Source organism: Ostrinia furnacalis, unplaced genomic scaffold, assembly GCF_004193835.3.
Source record: "Ostrinia furnacalis isolate ACB-3 unplaced genomic scaffold, ASM419383v2 OfSCF6274, whole genome shotgun sequence".
Classification (NCBI taxonomy): Eukaryota; Metazoa; Arthropoda; class Insecta; order Lepidoptera; family Crambidae; genus Ostrinia; species Ostrinia furnacalis.
Window position 1 is genome coordinate 62,608 of NW_021136513.1, and position 17,396 is coordinate 80,003.

General features: G+C 41.4%; 1 protein-coding gene across 1 annotated transcript in view; it reads right to left on the reverse strand.

Moving 5' to 3' along the window:
- Nucleotides 1–205: 205 nt before the first annotated feature.
- Nucleotides 206–17,396, reverse strand: part of LOC114362187 (roquin-1-like) — a gene marked incomplete at its 5' end in the record, with an annotated part of 48,697 nt that continues 31,506 nt past the window's right edge. Inside the window, 7 exons of the mRNA XM_028317482.1 lie at nt 206–1,193; nt 2,510–2,566; nt 3,880–3,939; nt 4,282–5,273; nt 6,618–6,762; nt 8,031–8,148; nt 8,996–9,086. Of these exons, the coding sequence (XP_028173283.1) occupies nt 1,131–1,193; nt 2,510–2,566; nt 3,880–3,939; nt 4,282–5,273; nt 6,618–6,762; nt 8,031–8,148; nt 8,996–9,086 (1,526 nt within the window). The remainder of the gene's footprint in view (nt 1,194–2,509; nt 2,567–3,879; nt 3,940–4,281; nt 5,274–6,617; nt 6,763–8,030; nt 8,149–8,995; nt 9,087–17,396) is intronic.

Below are 17,396 nucleotides of genomic sequence, written 5' to 3' on the forward strand. Positions count from 1 at the left end.
TTTTTGGTTCATAGTAGCCATGTCACTAGGACGCATAGTTTCCGAGGATTAAGCGAAAAACCGAAAAGTGGTACCTTTAAACCCCCCTCTTCCCGCTGGCGCAAGGGCTAAGGGCGGGGACTTTTGCTATGTTCACCTCCTAACTAGTCTAAATAAAGTCCCGAGGTCAGAAATTGTGTTCCAGGAATTTCTCTCTACACCGTCGTTAAAGCATTCATTGACTGGACTAACTACAGTACGATACATATATATATTTTTGTATTTTTATTTTTTTATTCTGTATCAATCACATTCTGGCATGGTTAAAAACCATTAAACAAAATGGCCGCTAACCATTCATTCTTAACTATTTCAAGCAAATAATTTAAACATCAATTATATCTACAAAAATTTAGGAAAGATGACGTGCCTGTTGCTTTCTAAAATGTCCATACACAAGTTATGAGTATACTTTGCACTTTGATATATTTCTAACTTATGTCATACGACCAGAGCACATCTCATGTACGTGTACAATTAGCTTTGCTTATATCACTACTAGATAACACGAGAAAGAATCACAGCATTTCACTTGATTGAACACAAACTTATCACCGTACAAACGCAGTCATCTCGAGCAGTCTTTATAGTTCATCGCCTAATTAGATAAGTTTGTGTCAATTGACAGTCAGGTGAAAAAAGCTGTACCAAGTATCAAGATCTTAAGCATCGACATTTTCAACTTCGTACTCCTCTTTACACCTGGCCGTTCCCTCCTTTCCAGAAAACAAACAAACTTTTGACGTGGCTTTTGCATCATCAAATAAACAAGTGTAGCCAACATTAAATGCCAAACAATTTATATAACCATCATACTAATATTAATGTTAATATATAAACGCGAAACATACATAAATACTGTTCGGATTAAAACTGTTTTAAGTATTGTTCTGTCACTAGGTCACCTAGACATAGGTGAAGCTGATTGGCAGGGGAGGGTTGGCGGGGGTCATGGTACAGACGCAGAGGCGGTCCCCGTGGACCACCATCGGGGCGCACATGTAGTGCTGTACCGTCTCCAGCGCAGGCGAGGTGGTGACGTCAGTGTATGGGCGCGACCACTGCAGCAGCGTGTACCGGTAGCTCGTATGCTAGTCCGACTTAAACTCGGTATCGATTCGGCGCTCGAGGGCCTGCAGCTCTTCCTCCAACTCCTGTAATTCAAATACATTTATTTCATAAGTGGGCTTTTAAACGTCCTAGTATTTTTTGAACCATACCACTGCTTCTGCAGTGACAATAAATGGACCAGTGCTGAGAGGAAGCAGCGCAAGAAACTTAGCCTCTTTTTCAATGGTCTTTATAATAGTAGTGTTGGAGAGAAACTCAGGAGGTTGCTTGGTTTTGGCAAAGGTTTGTATTGTCTTATACAACAAGACAATACATTGCTTGGGGTCATTAGACAAAATTCTACGTGCTCACAGACCGGGCTTTAGTTGTACAGACAGTGGTTCGAAAAGGAAAGTGAAAATGGCCATGCAAGCAGCACAGACGTAATGTGTAGCGCCATCTATGGTTCTTAATATGAATTGGGTCGTTACTCATGTTAGTTCGGTAAAAGCAAGAAGTACCATAGATGGCGCTTTAAGATCCCGGTAAAAATGTTATTGGTTGGAATTGGATTGGAACAACTAGACAACATCACATCGGACTATACACTTTATTGCCTCAACCCTATTCCAACTGCATAAGATAAGTGTTACCTGTAGGCCTAAGATGCACGCCGTGATAACTTTTATCGACGTCAAAATGTATGGGGAAAATCGATAAAATGGCGTGATAACCGCTTATCGCGGCGCGCATCTTAGGCCTACTGGAAGTCTTTAAATAGACTTCGGACGCAGGTTGGCCGTAGTAAGGACAATCTGGTGGGGATTCTTGGATGGCTTAAACATGGAGTGTAGGTGCGGTTTTGTTCCCCAGTCGATGAAGCACCTGATGTCATGCCCTGAGTGCCCAAGCAACTGCACTCAGGAGGATTTGATGAGTGCTACTGACAACGCCACTCTTGTGGCGGAGTTTTGGACTGACACTGTGTAGGTTTGTTGTCGACACGAAAAGACGAAGAAGAAGAAGTGTTTAGCTTGGCGTGATGGCGTTTGTAGAAGTTACCAATAGTCTCGTTCACTAATCTACTAACCTAATCAGCATGTCTGGACTGAGTTTATCACTACTGTGCACAATCGAGAGACTCACAATGTTAGGCTGTTGTCACCTTATAGTTTTATTTTCTATAATGCCATAAGGAATTCGCATAATGACTGGAAATATCTCTAAGAATTCGCATGCGAATTATGCCATTCCATATTTTTATGCAATAAAAATTCTAGAGGCTACACTTCATCATCATCATTTCAGCCATAGGACGTCCACTGCTGAAAATAGGAATCCAATGATTTCCATATTGACCCGTTGGTATCAGCCTGCACCCAGCGCCTTCCTATCTACCTTAATGAGAGGCTTCACTTACCTCATCTGGGTTGTTAGGCGGAGGAGGAGGGTTGCGCAGGGCTTCAAAACTGAAAACCTGAAACAAATACGCATACAGGTTAGACATTGGTGTACTATACGCGGCTACAGCGCCAAAGGCGTTATGTCTGTAATTGTACAGGTGCGCACCGATGTTTTTGTATAGAGTTTGACAGACACTATTTTACTTTAACAACAAACGTCAGACATAGTACGTCAAACGTTTGTTGTTAAAGTAAAATAGTGCAATTCTGTCGCATTAATCTTTTATAATAATTGCAATAGTGCGATAGCAGTGAGTTCATTCAAAGCCTCTTACAAGCAATGGAGTGAGTGGAGTGAGATCTACCAGAATCTCATGGCAAACAAAAATAACATTAGAAAATTGTGTGTTTTATAATATGGTAATTGTCTGTGGCTTTATTGTCACTTGTCAAAACAAATTATGAAAGCTGCATCGAAAGGAGGTAAGTTTTATAATATTATAGGAAAATGTCTTGAAAAACAAGTAAAATACGATTTACTTAGTTTTCAAGAAATTTTCCTATGTTAAAAACCACAATAGGTACATTCAACATTCTTCATACACATACCGAAAATGTATATTGATTGGTACTTCATGTTCATTATATTAAAGTCATAAATAAAAATTGAACAGTATCAAGATCGTTTAATCCAATTTTCCCAGTATTGCACTCAACGAAAGTTTATTTTCCCCATTTGCCATGAGATTCTGGTGTACCTATACATCTATGCAAGAATAACAATAGAAAAGACATGCAGTGCGCACCTATATGACATGAAAGCAGATGATTATGATACGAATAAATATTATAAATCGACGGTAAAGTGACAATACCTCTTAACTGCATTTATTTTTTTAGTTTTCAGGAGATAGAAAAATATACGTAAATATTATTTGCGCCTATAGCAGCTATTTCCACAAAGTTTTATTGCTATCTAAAAAGAAATATCAGTTAGGAGGAAAATTCCGAATGGAAAAAGTCCACTCGAAATTAAATTTTAAGAAAATCTAATTTTTTAAATCGTTAGTTAGGAGGTATTGTCACTTCCCCGTCGAAATGTGAAAGTTTGTGTGTATGGGTGGATGGATCTTAAAAGTTCAATTAAAAAGAAAAATTTAAAGAAACAAACGAGGAAGAAAGAAGGAAGAAAGAAATAAGCGAAAGAAAAGAAAAAAATCTTTATTTGGTCCAAGACTCAAATCACCACAAATGAATTAATGTAAATTTAGTATCTATGTATGTACAAAGCGCCTTGTTTATCCTTGTAAGCTTCAAAACTAACTGCATATGATGCTGAATGATGATGATGATGAATATGAGCAGGCGTAATTCATTTCGCACTCACCTCCTCGGGGGCGTTAGATGGGCCGGGCAGAGCGTTTAGCATCCCATCGAAACCGAACACCTGAAAAAATGCGCGGTCAAACTTTTTTCTATTCACAACACACCAGGACACACTGCGGCGCAATGTACATTGTGAACGAGTATATCAAGTGACGCACCAACTGAATTTGGTGCAGTACTTTTTACGTGATGTGAAAAATATTGTAGTTAAATAGCATTTGAAAGGCATTTTGAAAATATGCAGTGTCGTTTCTCATAAGACTTCAACTTTATTCACTCATTATTTTAGATGCTGGATTCAGCAGGTGACCTTTGGGGCACTGGGTCGTGTAGCCCGTAGTTCAATTGAAGAAAAAGATATTTATTTTACAGAAAGCTGAAGATACAGTATTCTCATACTCACATCCGAAGCAGAAGCCCACGCTTGTGGCTCGGCGAGCGCTCCGAGCTCGTGGGGCAACTCCGGCGCGCGCGTCATGTCGCAGCCCACCTCGCGGGGCAGGTCCCGGGCCAAGTCGAGCGTCATGTCACGAGCAGGGATCTCCCGGGTCAGGTCCAAGGGCAACTCGCGGGTCAGGTCCCGTGGCAGCTCGCACAGCTCCCGTGGCAGCTCGCGCAGCTCCCGTGGCAGATCGCCATGAGCCAGGTCCCGTGGCAGATCGCGATTAGGCAATTCGAGCGCTAGATCCCGGGGTAAATCGCGAGGCATGTCGCGGGCCATGCCATGGCCCAAATCACGGCCCATGTCGCGGGCCCTGTCGTGGCCCAAATCGCGGGCCATGTCATGGCCTAAATCACGGGCCATGTCGTGGCCCAAATCGCGGGCCATGTCGCGGGCCCTGTCGTGGCCCAAATCGCGGGCCATGTCGTGGCCCATGTCGTGGCCCAAATCGCGGCCCATGTCGTGGCCCAGATCGCGGCCCATGTCGTGGCCCAAATCGCGGCCCATGTCGTGGCCCAAATCGCGGGCCATGTCGTGGCCTAAATCACGGGCCATGTCGTGGCCCAAATCGCGGGCCATGTCGCGAGCCATATCATGGCCTAAATCACGAGCCATGTCGTGACCCAAATCCCGGGCCATATCGCGGCCCATGTCGCGGGCCATATCGTGGCCCAAATCCCGGGCCATGTCGTGGCCGAAATCGCGGGCCAAGTCGTGGCCCAGATCCCGGGCCATATCGTGGCCAAAATCACGGGCTAAGTCGTGGCCCAAATCCCGAGCCATGTCGTGGCCAAAATCGCGAGCCATGTCGTGGCCAAAATCGCGGGCCATGTCGTGGCCAAAATCGCGGGCCATATCGTGGCCCAAATCGCGGGCCATGTCGCGGGGCATGTCGCGGGGCGTCGGCGGCACGTACTGCACCGGGCGGTAGTCCGGAAGCAGATCCACCGAAACTGTCGAATATTGAACTCATTAGCAACACTTGATAGTATTTTGGTTTACCTGTACCATTCTACGTTACTATAACGGTATCTTTCGGTTACATGATTGGGAATCAGCTGGTAGTATACAAGTTGGTTGACTTGTGGCATAATACAACGTCTATTTTTACTTAGAAATTTTAGCGACAATCAGGCCTTAACGTGGAAGGCGTCAGAGGAAACTTAAAGCCCCGGATGAAATATCATCAGGAAAGAGGAAGCCCCGTCACGCCACGACGTCATTTCACAGGAGGCGGCAGAGCTTGAGTAAGATCGATCCCTCCACTCCTCTACTACACGCGAGAAGACGGTTGTTTGGCCGTCCCTTTATTCCTGCCACAATGGCCAATCAGGATGCTAAATGTGGATAAATCCCACCCAAAGAACTTAACTATCAGCAGCTGATTCCACTTTCATTTTAAGCTTCAGCCAAACCAACGCCAGATCGCGTCCGCGATGGCGACTACAGCGCGTGAAAAGTTGTTTTTTTTTACATAAGAACCGATCGAAAGTGACACTGCAGTGATGGATGACAAATTCAAAACAAACGAATTATTTATTATTATTTTTTTGTATTATAAAACCTTTTTAACGGATCCTACTATCTATCAGACGCTGCATAGATCGCCGCGACCAATGACAGGACGCTTTGATGAACTCATCGCTACAAATTGATACAAGACATCTGATCGCCATCGCGCAGGCGAGCTGCACGCGTTGGTTTGGTCGAAGCTTTAAAAACACATAATAGTCGCGTGGTACCATTTATAAATAAATACATCAGAGGAGTCTACGGATCGAGTAAAGTTTTAACTATAAAAAAATACTAGAAATTATGAACATAAAGTGTGAGTGATAAATCACAAAAAATCATTAACGATCTGCAGGGTTACATTCCAAAAACATACTAGATCCATTTAAACCTTATATCTTTACTTCATAGCACTACTACTAGTTACTAGTATAGTCTGGTCGCCGAGCACATAGAATTTTGTCCAATGACCCCAAGCTACCCATCCTTAGCGCTCGCGCGTAATTATATTGCTGTCGCGACTGTGCGACGGGCGCCCGCAGTGAGTGTGCGAGCGCAACAGCAACATAATTACGCACGAGCGATAAGGATGGGTAGCTTGGGGTCATTGGACAAAATTCTACGTGCTCAGAGACCGGGCTTTAGATGGGTCACGCAGCTAAAGTTGAGGCGAACACGTTACTTAGCGAGCGTACATACAGTATACAGGGACACAGCTTTGATTGTGTTGATTGCCTTGCCTCAATTCTCGTTGCGCGGCCTATAGTATTTGTGGTGATACTCACGGTCGTCAAAGTTGTATTGCGGGCTCAAATTCCTTTGAGGGCTGATGTTGCTCGGTGGAGGAATATAGATGTTGGGCAGCGGCCCGCACGCCTCTGACTGGTACGAGAGTCCGCCTGGCGCCGCCTGCGGGAACGGCTGGTGTACCTGATTTGAGATAAAGGCACAGAATAATAATAAGTACTTCGTACATATTTTCTTCGGGAAGGTATTTAAAAAAATGTATGCTCTATGTCGTTAACAATATGGTGTAATTTAGTTTGTCTCCAGTGTCGAGCACCATTTTGTTGACAAACGTCAGTGATCGGTACTGCGCCGAAGCCATAGGGCTGACTTCGGTGAAATGATGTGTGACGTGAGGTGCCAAACTGCGGAAAATGGCGGAGGAAATACATGAATAAGCATGAATTATATTTTGGGTTTCTATTATTATTCAGGCAGTTAAAATACTGCACAGTATTAATTACACCGCCGTTTTTACATATAATATGGTTTATTGTCTTTACAATGCAAATGGGTGAAGAATACACGTGCGTGCGTCAATACTCGCTCGTGATTGTCCTGTCGATTAGGTACCTCAGGAGGTGAAGTCGCGCGTGTTTTGTTTTCGATGCAAACTCGCGGAGATGAACAGGCCTGATAAGGGTCAGACACCCCGCAGTCTGCAGGCTCATTCATTTTTATTGTTTTTGAAACAACTTTATAATTACGTTGTACACTAAGAACCTAAATACTAGCAACGGTTTGCTTGACGCGACTCATGACGTCACAAACTCACACATTGACGCACCTAGTTACGTCGTATTTAATGGCGTCCGCTGTTTGACGTCACATTGAAGAGGTTTGAGCACGCATGAGTTATCTAAACATATTTTACTTGAATCGAGATGGATCGGGTAGTTTACAGCAATATCAAATTTATTGAAAGACATTTCTTTAAAAACACAAAAGACGTTTGTGAAGATGGGTGGATATTTTCAGGCAGGAACTCTACGGCCGGCAAGACACGGACAGCTCGAGCAGTTAGTCAGTGATTAACATACACGGACCGCTCTTGCAGTCTAGAGTCAACAGCTTGAAGCTGCCAGTGATAACTGCTCGAGCAGTTGGTGTTAACTGCCCAACAAATCACAAGCGCGCGCGCCGTGGAATGAAGAAAGTGGGCGGAGGTAACTGCGCGAGAGCTGTCGACAGCTCGAGCAGTCAGTGTATGGCTGGCGACTGCTTGACCGCACGATGAAAATTCACCGTGCTGTCGACCGCCCGAATTAGTTGCAACTGCTCGAGCGGTTCGTGTATGTGCGTCCATAGAACTCTGCAGTTCACTGTGCAGTCGCAGCTTGAAGCTGTCGACCCTGACTGCTTCAAGCGGTCCGTGTATTGCCGGCCTAAAAATAATAGAGAATTGAACTGACCGGTCGATAGTCGGGGTAGGGCGAAAGGTTGCTGCCGTGTGGCGGGCTTGGGTACCGGCCGTAAAAACGGGTCATAGGCTTCATGCCAGCCATCCGCTGATGTGGCATCATGTGGTACCTGTTGGAAAAGAACATAAAATAATATTAACTTCGAACTCCTCCTATACTCTTCTGATTGATTTCGTTGCGGGTCCAATGACATTTAACTTTCCTCCGGGACAAACTCGACATTCACTGGTCAAGCTGTTGATCCTGGCTACAAAGGAGTTGCAGCGGTGGGAACGAGAGGTGGGAATAGTGCCGTGTTGGAAATTATTTAGCTAAATGTCGAAACTATGATGACCGGTCCTGTGCGGCGTGCATTTACTGCAAACTATAGTGGATTCAGCGCAAGAAGGTGATTTACGCCCGTTTTCACCATCAACTCCTCATTTTTAAGTGACCCCTATGAAAACAAAATTCCTGTTGTGTTACCATAGCGGTCACTTAAAAATTAGGAATTGTTGGTGAAAACAAGCATTAGACGTTAAAACGTTTCGTTTTTTAGGTGCTCCCTTGCCGGGAGCATTCGCGTGCAATAATAACGTTACAGATTCGAGTATTACATCAATGAGGGAGGAAAACCGAGCATTACAATGCACACCTTGTAATAATACAATGTAAGTCAATCAAACAGTCGGTCCACCTAGCTAGTGGGAGGCCTGCCCACGCTACGTCTTCTGGCTCGTGGTCGCCACTCAAGAACTTTCCTGCCCCAGCGGTCATCAGCTCTACGAGCTATTCGCCCCGCCCACTGCCACTTGATTTTAGCGATTCTGCGGGCTATGTCATTCACTCTGGTTCTCCTATGGATCTCCTCATTTCTGATTCGATCACGCAGGGAAACTCCGAGCATAGCACGCTCCATCGCCCTTTGGGTGACCTTGAGCCTTCTTATGAGGCCCATGGTAAGCAATACAACTTACGGTGGAGGCACGCGTGGCTCGTGCGGATTATCCGGCGCGCGGGCTTCGGCGCCTTGCATCATGCGCGGGGGTCCCATCGGAGCGGCGATCGCTGTAAACAGAAAGTGCGACTTAAAACACCCACTCAGCTATCACAGGCTCGTGTGAAGTATTCGCATAGAATTGGCTCGAAGTGTAGGCAATGTCTTCATATCAACATGCAAAACTACCTACGATCTTGCTAAAAATAGTCCGATATTTTCGCTGATGCATAAGTAAATATTTTATAGCTCAAATTCTACATAAATATCTTCTTCGAACATTTAAAATAGTGTAATTGATTTTTATAAAAAAAAACATTACAATGCAACTGTTGGTTTACTTATAATTAACCAACCTACAGCGTTACGATCGATATGCCTTTTAGTCCAGTCATTTTAGCTTAAAAAAGTCAGACCGACTACGCAAGATGTCAGCATATAATTATACAGATACATATCTTTGCTTGTGGTGGGGACTACGGGAATAAACCGTGCTTTGTTTATAGCCTCAAGTCTCGTTGCTCAACCTATACAACTCTTGTACCATTTTGGTTGGTCTGAGACAACTTTTAGAACTAAAGAAGATTAAGAAAATTCAGCTCACTATCTCACATTTCGAGGATAATTGCTAATTTGACTGGACTATTTACAAGAAAAACACGCAGGTCAAAAGTCTAGATAAAGTAAGTAAGGAGAGGAGGTAATTACGTCATTTTCTAAACTAAGTTAAGGAGAGTACATTATGGTCCCAATCAACTAATTATACAAAACAGACTCCTGCCTCCGTAGACCAAGTATACAGTACTTACTACGTGACATGAAAGTTTTAATTCTGAAATAATTCGTTTTGTTCCCTCATTTCCTATCTGTCACGCACGAACGTTACTTTGTCTAGGGTGCTGAAATCTCAAAATATCTATGTATCATAATATAAAATATCATATTTTACAGGTAATTATAATTTTTGAAGTAAAATTACATTCTTTTTACTACACAGATGAAAGATATACCAAAATATAAGTAAGTGGCTATTCGCTGGGTGCGAAGTACTAGGTGGGGGTAACATAATCTATCGCAGCGCTCATGGTGGTCAAAAGTAGAAATAATGTAAGCTCTGTCATCAGATGTATCTGTCAATGGCAAAGCGATTCTACATAATACATTTTAATATCATTAACTAATCGCATGAAAAGGGTCCTACTGGGAACTTAAATAAAATAGTGGACTGTATTTCGATAGGGCTGGTTTAATAGCCGTTTACAATTTGGAAATAACTAGACTATACAACGTGGTAGTACAAAAATGAGTCACAGTAGTTGTTGTGCACAGATGTTTGCCTTATGATGAGAGCGTGAATTATTGAACTCTGCCCTTGTTTTGTTCTTAATTCTTCTACATCTCGGACTTGTCCAGCCAATATCAACAACTTTCCTTTAAATACGGTTTGTGGTTGGAATTTGATATTGTAACACTCACAAACCCGGTCTTCAAAACAATACTCATTTCGATCTGAAAACGATATTTAATTTATTACTATATTTACAGGAACATTTAAATATATTTACTGTTATATAATCAAACCGTTAAAGTAGCTTTTTCTTTTTGTTTTACTGTAAAACTACAACTTTAAATGAAGTAAACAAACCCTGACACAATCAAAATTAAACACACTTTTCGGACTTGCCTCATTTGATTTGAATGACCAAAATGATTTCAAAACCTTTTTTCCACCCAGATCGTGGTATCACAACAATTTATTAGTCGAAAATATATGTTATTTTTTCATTTCGATATTTTTTTACAAATAAACGACCTAAATGTCAATGTGACAAAGCCCACAAAGTTGTGGACGCTAGTTGGCGCTGTAATCGTGCACAGAGCCAATAGTGGTACACAATCGAATCCACGCAATTTAAAAATGTGAACCTCTATATTAGTTAATCAATAAACAAGTTGCCACCAGATTGTCTACACTTATGCCAATTCTATAAGACTTGTATGTAAACTAGCAAGTGTCAGTGTGTAGTCCGATAAGCAATGTAGGTACATAACACCCATATTCACAAACAATACTGTGAGGTCACACAGCGCGTGGACGCACAGGGTCCCAAAAACTTATTCATAGACAATACTTAAGAGTGACGGAGTGACACACGAACCAATCACAGAGCTCTATTCAACGCTTTGCGTTCGACTTCGCACAGCGTTGCTGCTTCACTTATGCAAGCATCGTTTGTGAATATGGGTGTAAATATCAAGGTGAAAGGAGCAACGTGCCAGGGTAGCACACAGGGTGCACGAACATTTAGACAAACACTTTTAATAACATTAAAACATTCAGTTTTTGGAAGCATCATGATCATCACCTACAGGTTTGGCCAGTTGGATGCGGAAGTGTTTTTGACGGTTGTTGTACGCTTTTTGGCAGATTAAATAATAACGAAACGAAAAACTGTTAAAAAAAGTTAATACCGGTCCCTAACTATATTTTAAAGACAAATATTCGCGTACTATTGAGCGTTGTTACGATATTTAAGGCTAAGAACTCACGGCGCGGCTTCTTTTTTTTTTGCAGTTTTGGAATAATCAAGCTACCCTGCAACCACGACGGGCGGTAGTGAAAACCTCGCCGGGTGTTCTCAGCCTAAATGTAGACTTTTAAAAAAATCTGGCCGCGTACCGGAAAACGCAGCGTGGGACGTCCACCCATAAGGTACACCGATGACATCATAAAGGTAGCAGGGAAGTGCTGGACGCAGGCCGCTAACAATCGATCAACATGGAAAGCATTGGGGGAGGCCTATGTTCAGCAGTGGACGTTCTATGGCTGAAATGATGATGATGATGATGACGTGGAAGGCACCTCCAGCTTCAACGAAAGGTAAACGAAAGTTCAAATCTACTTCACGACAATATTTTCTTCAGAAATTATGTCTTAAACTAAACAAACTATATATATGTATAACTAAATAGACTACCATGGTGTCAAATAGTCTATTACGCAATCTCGCTGAACATACAAAGGGGTTCAGTTTATATTATGTAATGTATGATGCACTTCTATTATATCTCCTCGCTCCAGCTTGACACCTTATAAGAAACACCTGTACTTATTCAATTTCACCAAGTAGATACGATGGTGAAGTGACGTTGCAATGCAAATAATAAAAGTACTAGGTATTAGCAGGCCTGGCTCACTCCGCGCGGTACATCCGATAATTACCTACAGCGAAGCGCCCCGCCGGCGGGTATTATATCAGTCGAGTGTCACGCGCGCGCTCGTCAGGACGCTGGCGTGCGTTGTAGTATGATTATAATTCTATGATCGAAGTATTATTTAAAAATGGACATAAAGAGAAAGAAATATTGTGCGGCGTTCGGGTGTTTAAATTCGAAAAGTAATCTACCGGATTTATCTTTTTTTTTCGCTTCCCAATGATGCTGAAAGGAATGTTGGCCATGTAGGTAATCAATAATTCTTAGGATAGTATAGGAACCTAACCTACTATGAAGGTTTTCCATAATGAATGCATACTTACCTACATACGTACCTCATTACAAATAAGTACATTAATTATTTTTTCACTAGACAGCAACCCTAACAGCGTAAGAAGAGTTCAGAGGCACGCGATAGAAAGAGACAAAACTTGTAGGTGAATAAAATTGTAGGTACGTAGTGCTGTGCGAGCTGAATTCCACTGTATCGCGTCGTAGCAAGACTCGCATTTATTTAAATCGTCTTGCGGAGTAATCCTTCTGTACCTGTACTATTACTTATTCTGTGGTATTAGGCTGCGTTTCCACCAGAGATGTGGGAGGATGCGTAGCGAGGGATGTGTTTGTAAAGAATCAATAGAATCGCTTCATTTACCGAGGCGAGGTAAACAGTTGATACGACTTACAGTTGTAGATGTGTTATTTTTTAAATTGTATATTTTTCTATGTTTTTTTTTCTTACTTTTATCTATACGATAATAAGCGAATGTCGAGAATAGCAGAAGCTTTGTAAAGTTTGATGAGGTTTTCAGGAGTTAGCAAACAGGGATGTATAAAAACCATCCAGTAAAAATGTCAGATGCAGTACTCGTATTTTTCAGAAAACCAATCAAAAATCTCAACACAAATAATAGTGTATCAAAAATTACTACTATCGTTTGCCATTATGTTTAGGTTTTACTTATTTTTAAATATTCGACTAAATGTTTTATTATATTAAAAATACTATAATTCAGCTGAATACGATGTGATTAACTGTTACTCTAATAGACTACACAAGTAAAACTTAGAAAAAGATTTTGGTATTTCAGTTTAAAGATATCCATGAAGTAGGGTGTCCACAAAAATTACGATTGAAGACAACAATTATTTATATTTGATTCACCAACTAAGCAGCGCTGTTTGATTGAAATAAATATTCAACTAGGTAAATATTTTGTTATAAAATGTACTATAGTTTAACTGAATACGTGATTATCTGCTAGTAGACTACACAAGTAAAACGTAGAAACAGATTTTCGTATTTCAGTTCCAAGAACTATATCCATGAAGTAGGGTGTCCACAAAAATGACTATTGAGGACAGAAATTGCTTTATTATTTGACTAGCGATCCGCCCCTGCTTCGCACAGGTACAATGTATTATACTTAAAAACACTATCTTTTAAAAAACCGCATGAAAATCCGTTGCGTAGTTTTAAAGATCTAAGCATACAAAGGGGCAGACAGACAGGATAGCGACTTTTTTTTATAATATGTAGTGATTCCACCAACGTAGCAGCGCTGTTTGGTTCGACCTAAGTAAGCGAATCTGAACCATTCGATGATAACATGACAGTGCTTATATTTGTGCAATGTTTTCCTATTAATCGTATAGCAAGTTTTCATTAGGTTCCAAATCACTTGCTTGGTCTAAAAAATGATACGCAACAACGACCCGACCACAATCTAAACTCTAAAGCTCGGCGCAAAAGGGCCACCGACCACAGCCACCGGTAGGTGTCACGCGCTACCGCCACATTTCTAAGAGTGTCAGAAATGTCACATTTTATAACAATAATATCGTATCGTCATACGTATGGGATTGGATAGGTATTTGGATAAGGTATTTTAAAATATTTGGATTAGGTGTTGTGCCATTAACGCCAATCTTGTGGCGGGGTTTTGGGCCGACGCTGTGTAGGTTTGTTGTCAACACGACAAGAAGAAGGAACTGATTTTACCTAATCTAACCCATCTCTAACGGGGGGTGAAGCAGTGCGACAGTGGCAGGTATCGGCGTTTTGTGGGGCACGTGTAATGACCACTAGTGGCGAGTGGCGGACACTACTGTAGCGAGTGGCCGCCGTCGGATACACGTGTGCGGCGCGTCTATACAAAATATATTAAAAAGTGTGTTAAGTCGCCGTCGCTGGCCAGTGGCCCATTTGCGCCAAGCCTTAGGCTCAAGCAAGCACATAAATACAGTTCAAGCTCAGAAAGCTACCTAGCATCAAACCTGGCGTACTCTGATATTATTCTACTTAAAACAGTAGCGTGTGTACTAAATGTGAAACTACAATTACAAGTAATATAATTTGAAGTTAGATTGTTTAGTCTTCAGTCAAGGCACTACATTACAGAGCACACTGGTTTGATGGAAGGTACGACGCAAGTCATTGGATTCCCCAATGTTTCAATATGCACGTCATGAAGCAGCAAGCGCACATTTACAAATGACAGGTATTCACGATCGAGACACGAGATTTTCACGATCGATGAGTGTAATAACAAGTTTTTGAAGGACTTACCTACAGATACGAAAAAGCCTGAGATCCCGGAATGCGAAAATGGATTATATGCAAAATTAATAATTAAATAGGTAGCTCGATACATACACCACTTTGTATAAGTAACAATGAACCAACACAATAAACAGGCCTCAAAGTCAAAGCCTCAACCTCAAAGTCAGAGGTCAAACTTTAGTAGGATCTGGTCTCACTTTTCCATTTTTAAAAGCAGTGCAATTGCGAGAAAGCTAGCACATTGGATATAGTTATGATCAACTGTACATTAAATTCAGTCAATTATTGCCCCTTTTATAGTGTTGTATCGTGCACAATTTTATTACGTGGTGTGCTCATTGCATCCTTGATAAGCCAAGAAAATATTTTAATAAAGGAAGCTAACAAAAAGTGTTCCTGCACATACATTGCTGTAGACGACTTATATTATTTGTGGTTTCACTTAACAAAATAACGTGTTATCGCTACATTACATGTACGAATATAATCTAGACGAGACACCACGATAATAGAATTCTAACACAATGACGTCATAAATACATTTTCAAGAATGCTTTAAAAAAACTGACACATGAAAATTTGCGCTTGTGTTGTTGTAGCTGTAAGGAAGCATTTTCGCTTTAGGAACTCTCAAGGCCCTTTCAAGCAAATAGAAATCACATGTTAATATTCTAAACATGTATAAAATTATATTTAACACGTTCGCTGAAATTCTCCAAGTGTGTTCCTAGTTAGCGATGTATTTCTGTATCTACAATATAAATTGTTTCACCATATTAATTGCTAATTAATTTAAATAGGCGCCTTTAGGGGACCCTACTTAAGGCTTTCACTCGTATGTCTACATTGCATATGGAAGCTATGTCCCTGTGATTGAGGTACATCATTGTTAGAAGATAATCTTTTTTTATTTTATCTCTTTTCCCGTTCAGGCGATAGGTTGATACTATAAGCAAATCAGAGCATTCGATCGAAGCCCTAAGCTAGGGAGTGTAGTCTTGCATTATACACAGGAGAACCAAAGTGGCTGACATAGCCCGAAGAATCGCTAAAATCAAGTTGCAGTGGGCGGGGCACATAGCTCGTAGAGCTGATGGCCGCTGAGACAGAAAAGTCTCACGGCGACCACGGGCCGGAAGAATTAGTGTGGGCAGGTCTCCTACTAGGTGGACCGACGATCTGGTGAAGGTCGTGGTAGATGCCTGGATGCGGGCGGCGCATGACCGGTCTTTGTGGAAAACCTTGGGGGAGGCCTTTGTCCAGCAGTGGATGTCTTTCGGCTGAAACGAACGATTATAATATACTTGGGGTCTAAATACGATACCAAGATTTATTTATGGTATACCTAAGATATTCTGTCTAGCGAAATAAATTTGGAGGCAAGGTCCCCTATTGGCCTGTATACATATACGAACGTGTTAAAATAATGGCTTGCTAAACGCCAAAGCAATATACTGCTAGTATCGACATGTGCTTTAGAGAAAAGGGCCTAAGCAGATGATGTTTATGATGTATTTTTGTGATTTTACAAACTATGGCGTTGTTGTAATGTGTACTTTACTGACAACTAAGTTATTTATTATGATATAAAGAATTAAAACTTTTATCGAATTCGGCAAGCCGAGTAAGACTAGCTTTACTATGATGATTTAATTTATCGCAAAACTTAATGTAAATGAAAACGAATATCTAACAGCAAAACTATCAAACGTCCATTCTAGCAAAATGATGTAGTGTTAAACTATAAATGACTATGAGTTCTAAATCTAAACTGTGTTCACTAATCAAAGTAATTTATTTAAAAAGTTAAGTTAAGTCATACGGGAAGGTCCTCGTAGAAACACGATATAATATGGCCACCCTAACTCGTTGCATTCCCGCGACTGCGTTCATGAAATGATCTATCATCGCTTTATTTACAAAATAATTTATTTTGAATGTTAAATCATACGGGAAGGTCCTGGTCCACACACGATATATGGCCACCCTAACTCATTGCATTCCCGCGACTGCGTTCATGAAATGATCTATCATCGCTTTATTTACAAAATAATTTATTTTGAATGTTAAATCATACGGGAAGGTCCTGGTCCACACACGATATATGGCCACCCTAACTCATTGCATTCCCGCGACTGCGTTCATGAAATGATCTATCATCGCTTTATTTACAAAATAATTTATTTTGAATGTTAAATCATACGGGAAGGTCCTGGTCCACACACGATATATGGCCACCCTAACTCATTGCATTCCCGCGACTGCGTTCATGAAATGATCTATCATCGCTTTATTTACAAAATAATTTATTTTGAATGTTAAATCATACGGGAAGGTCCTGGTCCACACACGATATATGGCCACCCTAACTCATTGCATTCCCGCGACTGCGTTCATGAAATGATCTATCATCGCTTTATTTACAAAATAATTTATTTTGAATGTTAAATCATACGGGAAGGTCCTGGTCCACACACGATATATGGCCACCCTAACTCATTGCATTCCCGCGACTGCGTTCATGAAATGATCTATCATCGCTTTATTTACAAAATAATTTATTTTGAATGTTAAATCATACGGGAAGGTCCTGGTCCACACA